Consider the following 16,563-nt stretch of genomic DNA (forward strand, 5'->3'; position numbering starts at 1 on the left):
TCTTCTTGCACTCCTAAAAACCTTTGACACAATGAGTTGTGACAAACGGACTTAAACGCAACTGCAGGAAGCGGGGAGGGCCGCTGTGCTCTGCCTTGTGGGTGCTGTAGTCCTTGTGCCGCCTGCCTGCCCGGGCTCGATGGGGAGCGGGACTCCCAGTCCCATCGCTCCCGCTGGAGCCGCCGCACAGGCTCAGAGACCGTGTGCTCCGAGGGGCCACTACATTGTCTATTGTATGTTTTTCTTCCCCCCTCCCCCGCCCCGCCTTGGCATTTTGTACATTTCACGGGAGGTTTAAATCGAGAGTGAAAAGCATGACAGACGAGCAAGAAATTATGTGCAAACTCGAGAGCATCAAGGAGATCAGGTACGTTCTCTTTGTGCCTCATCAGTTACATGAAGCAGCTTTTCCTCGGGAGAGCGGAGGAGTTGCATCGATCTGAAAGTAGCTATTGTGCTACTGGGGGGGGAAAAACACCATTGGGCTTTATGATAAGAGGTGAAAATACATTTTTTCTAAGTAGGAAAGGAGCACCTGGTGCTGCGAATCGCCGCTGGGATGCGCAGTGGGGGCGGCAAGGGTGGGGAATTTCCAGAGAATCAGCCTCGAGAGGAACCGCGGGGAGAGCGCGGGGGGGACGCGGCGGCCCCACGCAGCCGGGGGAGCGGGAGCGGCTGCGGGTGGGCGGCTTAGGCCCTTTGGATTGTTATTTCCTGTTCCTGAGGGCCTCTGTCATGAATCTGTTATTTTGCCCAACTGACTCCGCGGAAGGAGCCGTGACCGGCTGGGGAAGGAAGGGGCTGGCACGGGAAGCAGAGTATGCGGTGTCCGGGCAGGGCGGGCACGGGGCGGCCGGGGCCGGGGTCACCGCGGCTTTGCAGGGCTGTGGCCTGCAGAGGGCGCGGAATTTGTGTGGTTGTCAGGAGAGGGGAGCAGCCGAGCCTTGGAACAGCCAGCACCCACCTGGCTCCCTCCTACCCTGCCTACCCCTGCCCGCCCTGCCCTGCCCCTGCCTGCCTCTGCCTGCCCGCCCTGCCCTGCCCCTGCCTGCCTCTGCCTGCCCGCCCTGCCCTGCCTCTGCCTGCCTGCCCCTGCCCTGCCTCTGCCTGCCTGCCCCTGCCCTGCCTCTGCCTGCCTGCCTCTGCCCCTGCCCGCCCTGCCCTGCCCCTGCCCGCCCTGCCCTGCCCCTGCCCGCCCTGCCCTACCTCTGCCTGCCTACCCCTGCCTCTGCCCGCCCTGCCCTGCCTCTGCCTGCCTGCCCCTGCCTCTGCCCGCCCTGCCCTGCCTCTGCCCGCCCTGCCCCTGCCTGCCTGCCTCTGCCCCTGCCCGCCCTGCCCTGCCTCTGCCTGCCTACCCCTGCCCCTGCCTGCCTGCCCCTGCCCGCCCTGCCCTGCCTCTGCCTGCCTACCCCTGCCTCTGCCCCTGCCTCTGCCTGCCCTGCCCTGCCCTGCCCATCTGCCGAGTGCTGGCTGGCAGGGCAGTACAGGAGTGGTGGATGGGGACACACCGCATGAAGCTTTTCCCTCCACCCCTGCAGGACCCACCGCAGGGCAGGAGGCCAGTGCACACCAGGAATTTGTGCAGAGCGTCCTGCACCGGGGGAGTCGCGGGATGCTCTGAAAAAGGGGGCTCAGAAACATCACGGCACCATGTGTGTGTGCCCAGTGTGGACGTGCCTGCTTCTCAGCTTCAGATCGGGCATTTTCACTCTTTGTCTTAGGACACTGATTTTCAGGATAAGGCCTGATGCATCCAAAAGCCAAAACATGTGAAAAAGAAAGTGAGAGCAGTGATATAGCTGGGAGGTGCAAGGCATGGACATGCTTACAGTGGGAAACCCCAGAGCCATGGGAAGTGTTTCGGGACAGAACAGCTAGAGAGGGGCTATGGGAGGGAGAGAGGAGAGGGCCAGGGACAAGGACAGGGCCAGCAACGGTGCCTGCAGGTGGTCGCAGAGACTGCTGGCTGGTAACAGCACCTCTGAAAAGCACATTGTACCCATGGAAGAGGTGAATTGGGCAGCAGTGTATGGGCCTTGGCCTGCTTCACACAATATCATAAAGGTGAACAAAGACCAAGCAAAAATATTTGTGTCTCTAGTATCCGAAAACTATTAGTAGAAAGAGATGAGCGAACACTTACTTTGCAGAGTAAGAACAATGCTTTTCTACTCAAGTGCTACACAGGCTTAGTTTTAAAATACAGATCTAAATATGGCCTCCTACGGCTTGTAGTCCAAATATTATAACACTTAATTTAAATATCTCATTACATTATATTTTCAGTGAGAGTGATATCCTGTATTTGGAAATTTATGGTGCAGTCAGTTTTCCAATTATATATTCGAAGGTGATATATAAACCATAAGACATTTTTGCTGTTTGCTTGTGGCATAAGGTACTGTAAAGGTGAAGAAAGTTGCTTTGATATATTTTAAATTTTCGAAAAATCAAAAAATGAATCCTGCTTGCAACATTGATGTATATTTTGAGTCACCTTTAACAAAATCTGATCAAATAAACCTATTTTTTCATCCCCAAATCTTTGAAAAAGAGCTTCTGTTCTGTCAAGAATTTCCTTCAAAATAAACAGGAGAAGTTCTTGTGTTTACGGACACACCTTTGATAGACTTGGCAGGCTTTATTTGAATCTGTATTCCATGTATTACTCCACAGGCAGAGAGGAAAAAAGCCCCCACAATCAAAATCAATCAAATTGCCCATTCCTGTACTTGATCTCTGTCGCTTATTACAGGCTGCTCAGCTGGGTTTTTGAAGGGATTGTGGGATCTGATTTCGAAGACCTCTGTCATTATCCATATACATATCTACAGATACACACATAGAGCTTGTAGTCAATGGAATACTGCTGCCAGCTAACAGAGAGATGTGTCCACATGCCAAACATATCTGCACATGTTTATTTATATGCACCAAGTTGTTCCAGAGAAATAACCCTGGTCATAAAATATAGCAAATACCTAAACAAAGACCAGAGCCCTGTGTTCTGACTGGGGAGAGATGAATGAGGATTAAAGTGAACTCACTGATGACAGACACTGGTTTCACTGATTAACTGGGACTCAGTGACTACTGTCATCAGTGCAGTGATAGAACTTAAATAGAAGGGAAAAGAATACGAGGGCAGAATTCATTAGGCAGCCTAGAAATCACACTTATGGTTTCTGTTTTAAAACACTAATGCATGTTGCCTGATGCTAACAGGAAAAGTTCTAATTTGTGTGCACTTTTTCTTTTCTAATACCAAAAGCTAATCATTTTGACTGAAACATCCTTTGCAACTCACTTGTAGCAGTTTGGCCAAGCATGGCAGCCAGTGACTTGTAACAGTGAGGGACTGATCTTTTCCATTGTTTCACGTGTACACGTGACATAAATAGAGGAGAAGAAATGGAGGAAATTGGGGACAAGTACTGCCTGTCCCAGTAGTCAAATCTGCCATTACTAAATAAATGTTCTAAGCAAATGGGAGCAATGAGGATGGATAAAAACAGGGGTAGATGGTTGGATGGTGCTTTTTAGTGGGATATTGCCACATTTAAAATGGAAGGCATAGAGGATCTCTTTTACTGGTTTAAGTCCAATGTTTACACTGACTAGTATATGCCATTGTATAGCAAATGACAGAACACCTCCAATTACATTAACAATTACAATGCTGTAGCTACATACCTGTATTTTGTCTACACCCAGGCTGCTTCTGCACTTCATTCACAGAACTTTCACTAGCTGACTTATTGTTCCATCATCTATTTTTACCCTATTGGTGAGATACAGGCTTTTCAGAACTGGAATGACTGTGTACCTTTTAAAAGAAATGTCTGCTCACAGGTATACGATTAATATTTTCTATAGTAAACATGTGAAATAAGGTGAACTCTTTGGTGAGCTACAGTACAGACACAGTAATCATACTTAGTGAATTTTATCAAATTTGGTTTTAAATGTCTCCCACAATATCTGTAAATATCTCTGAGTGACATCTGAGGTGACCATAATTATTTGTCATTGGCTTTTTCTTTATTTATCTTTGATCTGGTATTTCTATTCTTAACAGTCATGGGTTGCCATCCCTGGGAACAGCAATCAGTATATTTATATGGAGGAAAGAACATTACTGTTAAGATTCTTTCTGAAGTACCAATGCGAGGCAGAATTTTGTTCTAAGGAAACAAGCAGCACTTCCTCTGACCTTAAATTTTTCAACTGTTCCATTTAAAATCTCTGTCATTCATATTATCCCTACCAGGCAGCCCATTTCTGAATACATATTGGAGAAGTTATTTATGACACTGTTTTTATCTCTTGCAGCTTTATAAACTCCTGAAGTGAGAGAGGGAGGAGCCCTGGTCACATCACTAGCTGTAATATTTGAAATAGATAGCCATAATTAGTTATCCTGGAGACTGACTGTGCTTTCTGCCCCACTCCTCATCCGCTGGTGGGAGCCCATTGTGCCGGTAATGTCTCACCCGCTCAGGAAAAGGTTACCAAAGGTAACCAAAGATAACCAAAGGTTACCAAAACTAGATGCATGAGCAGATACTGAACTCACAAAGGCTGATTTGGAAACAGAAATGAGGGGACTGAGAGGAGGATTCACAGGCACAACGTTGGAGCCTCTGTTAGAGCAAGTCTGGACCCTGCAGGAAGGGAAATCACAGACCCTGTTCTGGAATGGGGTCAAATCCCTGTTCTGGGATTTCACTGCTGATCTGATAGGCAGCTTCATATAATCTACACACTGCATTCTATAGCCAGCTTTGCAGCTTACAGTGAATTTGAATAAAACTTACCCCACTTCGCTTTGGGTTAGGAATAGGATATTTAAATATGAATGCAAACCTCGTCTTCCCAGCCCCCTCTTACATCATGCCTGTAGGAAGATATTATTCTTGCACCTGGAAACCAATACTGATCTGTTTGCACTAGGTGTTAGGTGACTAAAGAGGAGTGGTACATTCTCGTTTCACACAGTGTAAAGGAGTACTGAAACTCTAGATTACATCCCTGAAATGTGACTGTCATGGAGGCACCTGAAAGTTAATTTAGATGGACAACAGGGTCCAAAACAAACTTTTATTCGGTAAAGAAGGTGCAGCAGATTAACCAGTGGAAAACGGGGTTTTAGCTCTCCAATAGTGACATAAATACAGGTTTGAGTATCAGTCGAGGTAATTATTGAGGTGCAGCAAATACTAACAATGGAGATCCAGTGTGCATACGCGTGGCTCACCAAAAACAATGCCAGAGCCGTCCCCGACTCCGGGAAAAGTACACACTTGCCTGACTCTGGCAAGGAATTATTAAGGAAAATACACGTGCTTATATTTAAGCACAGAATAAGCACCCGCCATCCTGCGAGGAAGTGTTAAGAAGTTTTATCGCTCACTCAGTGGCTCGATGGGGAAATCCCTGTCCCGAGAGATCACCTTAGGCAGCCACCCTGCCTGAGGGGAAGGGCTCTCAGCTGCAGGCTTTGGCCTGCGCCACCAGAGTCCACACAACCGGCATCTGACTGTGGGCATTCCAGAAGCTTCTCTGCACCCCCACTCTGGCTGTGGCGCCCAGTGGCTCCTTGGCACCTCTGCGCCCCCTCCTCCTCTCTCTTAAGGACCCTGGCCAAGGGGCTCTGGGATCAAGCAGAGGAAGCTGTTGACCCCGTTGCAGGAGATGGGGGGGAGATGTGTCTGCACCTTCCCTATCAAAGCAAGGGAGGGGGAGAGAGAAGAGTGTGCACCTGCCACAGCGACATTGCAGCATCTTGTTAGGAACATTTAAACATTGTTGCCACATTGGTTACCCAGTATTATATTCTGACTTCCAGTACAGGAAAAATAACTAAGGCCTCTTCATTAAGGAAATTGCAGAAACAAGAACAGTTTGTTCTGTTCTACAGCTTGGACAAGTGTTGAATCACAACAGCAGTAAGTAGGCAGTTCTGCGGCTTAGAACTGATGGCTGAAAGTCACACTCTTTGGTGATTAGCTTTGAAGAGAGAGGTAAGGACAGAGTATCTAAACATTTTTACTATGGAATTACGGATTGGCACAAATAAAAAAAAAACAGAATGCGGGATATGGGCAGAAACACAAATATGTGACGGGTACTAAATCTTAGCAAAGAACCAAGAAAACGCATTGCTACTTGCAAGTGGGATGTCACTCTGGAATTTTCTTTAACCTGAAGTTGAAGTGAGTGTTTAGCAGTTCAGATTACTGTCCACATAGTTTTAGTCAGTATATATGACACTGTAAAAAACTCCAGTTCAATTTACATTTCTCAGAATCCTGTGCTAAACCTCCCAGATTTTCTGAATTTCTGTATTTCAGAACTAGGGTTTAATCTGAGTTAACTGATGCAGTACAACTCTACTGGTACAAATTATCTGCATCTACAGTAACTGTTGAAGTCTGACAGTGTTCTGTTAATTTCATAATTCAGTATAGGAATTCTCACAGCACTGAAAAACTCAGCAAAAGATCTGGGATTAGAATTCAGTTGTCTCATTGCACCTCATCTTTTCTCAGACATGTTTAGTCTTGTCTGTTATTGCTGTTACCTTCTTCCATCCATTCATATATAAAGTGACACCTTGCAAAAATCTGTTGCAGTGACTCACTGTTGTCTCTCTATATTTTTAATTATCACTGGGATCCAGGAATAAGACTTTGCAGATGGAAAAAATAAAGGCACGGCTGAAAGCAGAATTTGAAGCCCTGGAGTCTGAGGAGAGGCACCTGAAGGAATACAAGCAGGAGATGGACCTGCTGCTGCAGGAGAAGATGGCCCATGTGGAGGAGCTGCGCCTGATCCACGCGGACATTAACGTGGTATGTGATGGTCCAGCTGTGGGCAGCCTGACCAGCAGTTGTGTGTGGATCGTTCCACAGGCTGTGAGTTGTCCACATCAGTGGACTAGCACTGCTTCAATAGTCTGGACTTTACAACACCATCCCAGGATCCTACAAAGAGTGCAAAGTAAATTTTCCTCAGGATAACTGTTTTTTCCTGTCTGTGTTGGGCAGGATATTTTGTAAGGTGGGCATAGTGAACATTTGCACCAAGAGTACAGGCAAGCTCACTGTGGGACAGCTTTACCTGCAGACACAGTAACATCACCCTGGCAGCCCCACAGAAAACTGTTTTTCCCATTAGTCTTCTCCCATTTAGCACCTGGAAACAGAGAAACTTTGACAGCTAGGTGGGACTTTTGATGGGAGGTTTTTGGAAGAAAAGAGATTTTGGCAAAATATACTTGTTAGGTTCTTAGTAAGAGCTGGCCTTCATCACTGAGTGGAACTATCAAACATAAAGCACCACCAGCCTGAATGCAACTAGTGCAAATAAGAGCAAACCAGTTTATCAACAAGGAAGATTAGCCAATTAAAGGGGATAAATGGTGAATATATTTTTAAACCTGCAGTTTGTACGTCACGTTAGGGCACTCACATGACTGTACAATGGTTTCCAGCTCTGAAGGTGTTTGTGCTTTGCATTAGAAGAAAAAAGCTCCCACATCATTAGCAAGTACACGCTACATGCTGGATGCACAGACTGCACTTGTTTATCACTTGAAATGTCTGTTCCCCACCCAGCTGCACAACCTCAGTCTCTGTTTCCTGCTCCCCTCTTTTTCCTGTCAGATTGTCTTTTTCTCTGCTGTTTTTGTCATTTACTGCAATAAGAGAACCAGGAATCTTTCCGTAGCTTGTTTGTTAAATTCTTACCATCAGTGTTCGGTTATCTTAGAAACACAGAAATTTAGTTTATTCTGCTTTCCATTGCTCCTCACTTGCTGACTTATCTGTAGCCCATCTACCTGATTTTTCTGCCGTTCAGGAGGTCATATAAGTTGAGTGCACCCTTTTAACTGAAAATGCATCTCGTATTTCAGTTGCAGTTGCTTCTTCCTTGCCCAGTTTTTATCCTCTTGGTATCTTAACTCTTTGTTTTACTATTGCAATGTCTCCAATCTCTTCCAACTTGAGTGAGAAAAATCTCTGCTTTCTGATACAGTCTCTTGCTAAATTGGAGCATTACTAAAAGAACAGTTCTTTAAAAACATGCCCATCCTCCCATTTCAGATGGAGAACACTATCAAGCAGTCTGAGAACGATCTCAACAAGCTCCTGGAATCGACTCGTCGCCTGCATGAGGAGTACAAACCCCTGAAGGAGCACGTGGATGCTCTGCGGATGACTCTGGGGTTGCAGAGGCTGCCAGATCTGTGTGAGGAGGAAGAGAAACTGTCCCTTGAGTAAGTCTGCAAAGCAAATATTACCCAGCTTTATACCTTTTCTCGATTCTACTGGTTATTTTGTTGCTTTATTTTTGTTGGTAGGTGGAAAAAAAGAACTTAAGAGGTCAGCGTGAAAAACAAAAGTTAACAAAAAAGGGATGCACAAGCATGTGTGTTTGCTAACATTCAGTCTGAATTTGCTGGAAGTTAAATTTAGATTATCCCAAGCTGCAAACTCTGTATATGACATGCAGCATTTCAAGGCTGGCTGATTCTCTAGATTTTTCTACCATATACTGCTTTTTCTAGAAAGACTTTTTTCCCCCTTGTTTAGCAAGCAGAGGGAACACAGAACAAGTATTCTTCACTTGGTTACTGCTAGTCAGAATTTTATGTTTTGCTGTGCTAAGATGGCAGTGGCATTTAGCCATATACCTATGACTTTCAACAAGTAAGTTTACCATGGATGTGGAATAAATTTGGATAATAAATTACAGTTTCATTTTTAGTTACAACCTGTGTGGGGAGGGTGACAGAATTAGCTACTATTAAAAGATCCGTGTCCTTCGTTTAACAGGTCAGTTTTAAATGCAAATGATTTTTTAAGAAACATGTATTTCTCTTAATGCCCAGCACAACTGGTATCATTTTCACAAATGGACAGTTTTCAAGATTTCTTTTGCATTGTTCCAGAAATGCTGTTTTCCATTCCAAGCACCTTGATGCTACAAATAATGTATTTATTGCATGCAAAAGTTATTAATTTTAACAGAATAAAATGTATTTAAGAAGTTTGACAGAGGTGCACCTAGAGCTGTTAAAGATTAAATACATAGAGAATCATAGAGCAGTCTGTGTTGGAAGGGACCTCCCCAGTGCCCCCCCTGCCATGACAGGGACATCTTCACCAGGTCAGGGTGCTCAGAGCCCCGTCCAGCCTGGCCTGGGATGTCTCCAGGGATGGTTCATCTACCACCTCTCTGGGTAATCTGAGGTTCCCAGTGTGTTAGCATTTTCCATCCTATTAGGTTTATATCCAGTTGTACACCAAGGTGCCTTAGAAGCCGACACTCTGGAATCTGGCTGAAGTGTACAAACACAGAGGAAAATACCTCCAATTCTATTTATAAACTAGTCCAAGTGGTATCTAAGTGTAGGCAACTTGACCCTAGTGGAGGAAAACGATAGGGCAGTGTGATCCATTATATTTTAACACAAAATATAATTTACAAACTAATGGAATGCTCCAGAAGGTGGTTATATTTTTTATTTGGTTTTCTTTTGTCTAGCTACTTTGAGAAGCAGAAAGCGGAATGGCAGACAGAGCCACAGGAGCCGCCCATCCCCGAGTCACTGGCTGCAGCTGCAGCTGCTGCCCAACAGCTGCAGGTGGCCAGGAAACAAGACACCAGACAGACGGCAACCTTCAGACAACAGCCGCCACCCATGAAGGTCAGGACAGGTTATGCACTGCGTTTTCTCTTTTGTCATTGGAATGTATTGTGTTTATAAAGTTGATCAATATTTACAAAACGGAAAAAACAATGTGTCCTGATTCTGCTTTTTCCTGCAGTGGTTCAAATCAAGAGCAACCCCAGTAGACTTCGAGGAGTAGCACCAGTCACCCAGGGTTAAGGATAAGGCTCTATTATTTGACTCCTTTATGACTTAAGAGCCTCCATCAGCAGAGACGTAGGAAATTCTCTCTGCTCTTTTGCTTCACGTGGGAGAGAGGCATGTAAGAAATAAAGAAGTTAGACAAAATAAAAACTAATAGCTGTGAGTTAATCCCAAATGGATAAATATTAGAAGCAATGCATTTATTTTATAAGGGAGAGTAACTACTGGTGGTACAAATTACCAGGGAAGGTGATTGTTTCTGCACTTCTTGGGATCGTCAAGACAAGACTAACGTATGGATTAATTTAGCCTAACCATGGTTTTACTGAGCTCCTTCTGCAGTCAGTAAAAAGAGCTCAGTAATTCCATAGGAGGATTCATCCCACCCAGGTTCCACAGATTCAGTCCCTAAAGAGTCTAACTGACATGAGTACGCTGCACAGTTATGTACTTACTGTCTGGAGTCAGGCCTTCAAAAAGCCTTTCTGAAAGTGATATGCGTCAGTCAAATGGAAGTTAAAGAGCTTAGTATGGAGCAAAAGGTGCCTCTTGTGTTAAATACATGGAATTCATCTAATTGCCCGCTCCTGCCTTGAATTCTGTGACATCGCAGTCGGCCTTCACTGGAACGTCTCTGACTCAGTGGGCTATTATGCATGTAAACATCTTTAAAACATGTGGAATGTTTAACATAAAATAGAACTTAAAGTTATTGATACACGCCTGAACCGTGTGTCTGCTGAACTGCAGTTTCAATTCACTGAGATACTCTAGTTTTTCATTTGGCCTGGACTGTATAAAATGTAGCATTGGTTTGCCTTCCTTTGAAGGCAAGAAGCTTTAGTTATTTTGTTCTGTACAGTGACTTGGAATGTGATACTCAATAACCCATCTAACGAGGCAATTAATTATTTGTAATGAGGCTGCAGCGTCACATTTCACAGAATCACAGAATGTTTATATGTTTATTTATTGAGGGATGTTTATTTCAGGCATGTTTATCATGTCACCAACAAATTCATCGGAACGCGCCCATATGTCCGCTCTGCAAGGCAAAGAGCCGATCCCGGAACCCCAAAAAGCCCAAGAGGAAACAGGACGAGTGACACCCAGCAGACTGACGAGCGAGCGCGTCACCTGTTCCAGTCCTCTTGCAGCAGAACTGCAAACGTGGCCACACTTTCTGAAGTACAGACTCAAGTACGACCAACCCATTGTTTCCTATTTAACGCAGTGTAAGCACAATGTTCCTGTTCTGTCTTGATTTCCTTCCAGTCCTCAGGATTTGATTTTAGCAAAGTAAGTATTACTGGTGCTACAGTTTAACACTTCAATCATTCCATCTTTTGGATTCCTAAACAAGGTAGAATTCTTATGCCAGGCTATTCCTATTGGCTGAATGTGATTACCACAAATGCTTTCACATTCTCTTTTCAAAGACAGATGTTACTAAAAGACTATTCTGTTTTCTCCTGATAATAGGAGACTACTTGAAGTGCTGAAATAGCAGACTCTCTGTTTCACTAAAGAACAATTAGTTTTCTAAGCTAGTAAGATTTCATAGGTTTGGGTATCCAGCAGAGCTCTTCTTATACAGGAATAGTTCAGGGGAAAAAGAGAAATTGTTTATACAGGAAATCAGTGCATTAAGGACACAATTGAGCTTTGGGTTACTGGAGTTCAACTGTACCATTCCCTCAAACTTGACTTAAAATTTGGAAGGGGGATCAAGTTGCTGGCTGTCTATGGATTTCCAAAAATGATGTAATTTGTGATGCTTTAACATCCAAATATGGTATTTTCAACAGTCAGAAGACTGATTGACTTAAGTACAAGGCTCAAATGAACTGTATTAGTGCTCTTCTTAGGTCCTGTGGCCAACCAGCTCACTGTGGTTCCCTAGGAAACACGCATGAAATATCCCAAATCTCTGTGCGCACAGACTGCAACAACAGCCATTCTGTATGTCTTCTTCCTGGTTTCTACAGCCCAGATCTCCCTTGGCAGGTGTTTCCTCCACTGGAGCGCAGGGAAGCTCAGGAACATGCACCAGCAACAGCGTCAGCTAAAAATGATGACTTTCACCAGAACTGCGTGGCTTTTGTATTATCATCCACCCTGAAACAAAACTTCCTATTTTTGTATCATTTTCAAGTACACTTTATTTCAGCCCAGGGTTTGTTTTCATTTGGTTTTTTGCTTGTTTGGGTTTTGTTGTTGTTGTTTTGTTTTTGTTGTTGTTTTTTTTTTCTTTTCCTTGCTCTGTATGTGTGCCAAAAGAACCCTGACTAAAGGATCCTATAGACCTCTCCCTGTATCCATGTCTTCCCTTTGTTTCACCTCATGTAACAGCAGTTCCTGCAATGGGGAGGATGGCAGTGACGCAACAACAGAACCGGGGTTTAAAACTCACTCATTTCTAATCCCAGTTTTGTTACCGCCTCTGTTGTCTACATTGATCTTGAGTATTAAGCATTCTTCTCACTAACTCCAGGAGGCAGGGACTGCCTGTTTATATCCTTCTCTCTTTAGCCCCGGTTTTCCTCTACTATAGTATGCTGGAGCGTTTACATGGAGAACTTGTTAAATAGGAAGAGCAAGGAAGCCCCAACTTTGTAAGAACTTTGCAAAATGCTGGGGACCATACAAATCCACATAAACCGATTTTGCTGGCCAAATCATTTATGTTGCCATTAATTTCCCAACTCTGCCATAAAGTACATGAGTATTCTATTACATATAGCCCTATAATTTTGACCAAGTTCAGTTGGTATTCTCCCAGTTTAATGTTTTGTAGCCAAACAAACACCTGTCAACAGCAGAGACAGAATGTGGACCACGTGCCCCTGAAATTGTATGAAGAACAGATTCTGCTGGCTGAATTACTGGGATTCGGTCTCTGTGAGATAACAATAACGGAGGATGGTCTGACCCCATGCTGCGCATGGCAGTGCTACGCTAACTCTATTGTTATGCATCTTTCCCAACACAAATACTGGATTCTGCTTTTAAATGTGAGAGCAGCCACATACTCTGTGTGTGCCCCGTTCAGAGCAATTCCTACTGAGTTTATGGGACACAGAGTTGAAGGACAGTATATGGACTCCCCAAAGTGCATGCATGAGAGCAGCACACGTTGATGACAGTTGTACGTAAATTTAAGAAGCAGTGACAGTGCAGAATGGGTGAATGGTCTGCAATGAAGTAGTGCGAATAGAAGGTTAGATGCGTAGAAACTTTGACTTACAGTTCTGAAATAGATAGGGTTAGTCATAGCTACTCTTACTTCACTGTTACTTTGCCACGTTCGTTCGTTCTTGAAGATTTCTAGAGCTCTAAACTGAAATACGCTTAAGGATTCACCATTTACTAAATTAGTGTGGCAGTTTTGTATTTTTACCTTTTTAAACTAGTCTCTTGTGCCCTTGTGTTTAACAAGGTTTTTGTTTTTTTAAAAAAAGCAAAACGTGAATATGACATATTGTGTTTGTATCAGTCATGTACTAGCATTTACAGATCTGTTTTCACATCCTTTACGAAGTTCTGCCATATGAATAGCAGGCATTGCTGAGAATGAGTCTAACTGAATATGGCCAACACGTCCTCCGGCAGACAAAACTTCGTCCTGGAGCAGATCAAGCGCAGTGAGCCAGTCACTGCAGGTGATCATCCCACGAGCACTGGGTGCAGTTTCAGGTGCATCCAACTGTTAGAATGTGTCCAGAGGAGAGTGACCAAGATGGTGAAAGGCCTCAAGGGCAAGAGGAGTGGCTGAGGTCAGTTGGCTTGTTCAGCTTGGAGAAGGCTGAGGGGTGACCCCATGGCTGAGGGGTGGCCCCATCGCAGTCTGCACGTTCCTCCCGGTGGGGCAGGCAGCAGGGGGAAGGTGCTGAGCTCCTCTCGCTGGTGACCAGGGATAGGACATGAGGAATGGAATGAAGCTGTTCAGGGGAGGGGCTGGTTGGACATTAGGAAAAAGTTCTTCACTGAGAGGGTGGCCAGCCGCTTGAGCAGGCTCCCAGGGAAGTGGTCACAGCACCAAGCCTGCCAGAGTTTGGGGAGCGTCTGGATGATGTTCTTAGTGTTACAGTTTAGTATTAGGTAGTCCTGTGGGATGCAGGGAGTTGGACTTGATGATCCTTATTGGTCCCTTCCAACTCGACATACTATGTGATTCTGTGATTCTACTTCAAGGAGACAAAATCCGTGTTATGTATTAAGGGATCCTGGGGGCAGGGAAGCAGTACCTTTCATAGGGAACCAGTATTCTCCTTTTCTCTCACAGATTAACTAAGGAAGCTTAACTGAAGAGCTCTTCTTGCAAAAGCCCTGGACCCTTTTCTCCCAGGCACCTTTCTCAAGAGCCTAGAGGGGTAATTATGAAATATTGATTTATTGTTTTTTAGTCAGAAGCAGAAGCTGTGGCAACTACAGTTCTTGCCATGAGTCTACTGCATTTTTGCTCCAGGGAGTAACAATAGCCTCTTCCTTTGAACCTAAGGTTCTTTGAGGATATTTCTTCCCTTGGCTTAAATGCATTCTTATTTGGGTTAAATTCTCGTAATAGTCACAAAGACACCCTTCTCAAAGCTCACAAGATTTTTATATTACTAAAGTCTGGTTTAACCCTAGCATTGTCATTCCCTTTTCAATGGGTATTAAAGCAACAACAAAATCACTGGATCCTTTTGTTACAGATGGTTCCTGGGGTCTTTTCCTGGTTCCTCACTCGCCTCAAGGGATAGTCCTGTTGTTCTGCAACCAAGTGGCAAAAAAAATCACAAGCCTGTCCCCCTGCCCCTTATCTTAAGCTCATGCTAAAAGGATACAAAGACTCTCCTGTGTCTAAAGGCTTCGCTATCAAAATTTTCGTACCCAAGCTGGGGTAGATCAGTTGTTTCAACTTTACTGCCAAGGACCCCATTAACAACAGAGAAAATCTACACTAAATTTTAATACTTGCACTTCCTGAATTCAGCTTTAGCTTTCTGAACACAACACTGACTGAACCTGCCAGTGGCTTCAAGTTACAGAATCTAATTTTAAAAGAATAGCCATTAATGTGTTACTTGAAATAGCAGACATTAACTTCACTGGCACTTTAAATAACTGAAAGTGCTTTCCCTTGTTTTACAGTTTCCTAATTCTTCCAACATAGGTTTCCATTTTAACATTTAGGTATTTTAGCAGTATCTGACATTTTCACTGGCTCTGTGTTTTAAATATTTTACCCCTGTGCCCAGTTGGAGTAACAGTGTGCTGCCCATTGCATTTGCCTGTACAACCCTTTTTAATAAATGGTTGTTTCATGTCTTGCATTCTTCCCGCAGAGTATTTTCACATCTGTTATTTGCTTATGCTACTGAGAAGCAGCCGCATCCCGAAAGGTAAACCCCAGCTCTCTAACTGTACGGGATGCAATGCGCCACAATTCTGTTACACCTTTACAGAATTTTATTGAGATAAACATGGGGAAAGGGATGTCTGTTCTAATGATATTAGAAGGCCCGCGGCACCCGCCACTCCACACGCCCCCGGCCCACGCCAGGCGACACAGCGGCCACGCACCCGCTCCCGGGCCGCTCAGCAGCCGCCAGCGACCGCCGAGGGGCGCCCGGGCCGGCCCGCAACCCCCGCCTGCGTTCGCTTCCGCGCGGCCGGCGCCCACCGGCAGTCGCGACGGAAGCGCGTCACGGGCGCGCGCTGCGTCACCGGCCCGCGCCCGCGCAGCCGGCCCGCTTACGTCACAGCCCGCGGCCCGTCCCACTGGCGGCCCTAACGGGCCCTGCGCGCAGCCCGGCCCGGTGGGGCCCAGCCCGGTGGGACCTGCCCCGACTGCGGCACCGCCGAAGCGGTCCCGGCCGCCCAGCGCTGCTGGAGCTGCCGAGCGCACCGCGAGCTCGGGCAGAGCTGTGGGTCGCACCGGGCTGCTCAAAGCCGCGGGTGTTCTGCACCGTCCTAGCAGGGCTCAGTTATCCCTGCGAGTGCCAAAGGAAACGGAAATCAGTCACCCTTGGGGCTATGAGCTTGTGGCGCTTTAAAACAAAATAAATAAATGGTTCCACCTGCCCACCCCCTCCAACAGAAAATGGCTGCAGGACACACAAGAGCCGGTAGAGACCAAGAAACAGCGTGTCCGGGGCCGGGAGCGCCGCCCGTGCCGCCCCAGGAGAAGCCGCGGCCAGTGCTGCCCCCCCCCGCCCAGGCTCCGCGGCCGCTTCCCTGCTGGAACCGCACCCTGGAGCAGCAGGAGAGGGCAGAAAATTGACGGAACTACAGTATTTTCCAGAAACGTTTCCAACACACTGAGAAAACCATTCAGGTGAGGTGCACGGTGTGTGAACTGGAATGGATGCTCTGCAGAGGCGTGAGCTGCCCGCGGCCTCGGGGCACAGCTCATACTGACTGACTGGAGCCTGTTTGCACAGCCTAAGCTCTCATGGTCTCACCAAACGTAATTGCTGCTTGTGGGATACAGGACAGCACAGAAATACTGAGCTGTGGGTGTACACCTCAAGTAGGAGTGAAAGCATGCGTCAAAAACAAGTTACCCGCCATATGGAATTCAGCCACCTTCTTCTTGATTTACTGCTTATTTAAGTACACAAATTCTGGAATTCTCTTGTAGTTTCTTTTTCTAAAACTGCTCATGCTAGAATGAAATGCAAATCAAAAAGACA

The 16,563-nt window shown here is 45.6% G+C and overlaps 1 protein-coding gene across 2 annotated transcripts; it reads left to right on the forward strand.

Annotated features, from left to right (window-relative positions):
- The first annotated feature begins 176 nt into the window (after positions 1-176).
- Positions 177-15,212, forward strand: ZC4H2 (zinc finger C4H2-type containing). Of its 2 annotated transcripts, XR_010652107.2 has the most exons (6): positions 177-367; positions 6,683-6,854; positions 8,109-8,281; positions 9,553-9,715; positions 10,876-14,256; positions 14,581-15,212. XR_010652107.2 is itself a non-coding variant. In XM_065846380.2 (5 exons), exons 1-5 carry the CDS (start codon positions 315-317, stop codon positions 10,987-10,989), a joined length of 675 nt encoding a protein of 224 aa, XP_065702452.1. In that variant the 5' UTR covers positions 177-314; the 3' UTR covers positions 10,990-15,212. The 2 variants fall into 2 exon arrangements, 1 of the variants encoding a protein (XP_065702452.1); XM_065846380.2 differs by having other exon boundaries at positions 10,876-15,212.
- The last annotated feature ends 1,351 nt before the right edge of the window (positions 15,213-16,563 follow it).

Source organism: Patagioenas fasciata, chromosome 11 (assembly GCF_037038585.1).
Source record: "Patagioenas fasciata isolate bPatFas1 chromosome 11, bPatFas1.hap1, whole genome shotgun sequence".
In the NCBI taxonomy this organism is placed as follows: domain Eukaryota; kingdom Metazoa; phylum Chordata; class Aves; order Columbiformes; family Columbidae; genus Patagioenas; species Patagioenas fasciata.

What these genes read in the sequence shown, in the direction of transcription:
- ZC4H2 (XM_065846380.2), top strand. Translation starts at nt 315, where the DNA reads ATGACAGACGAGCAAGAAATTATGTGCAAACTCGAGAGCATCAAGGAG. An exon ending in GAGAGCATCAAGGAGATCAG is followed by an intron (nt 368 to 6,682) that starts GTACGTTCTCTT and finishes ACTGGGATCCAG; the next exon opens with GAATAAGACTTTGCAGATGG. An exon ending in TCCACGCGGACATTAACGTG is followed by an intron (nt 6,855 to 8,108) that starts GTATGTGATGGT and finishes CTCCCATTTCAG; the next exon opens with ATGGAGAACACTATCAAGCA.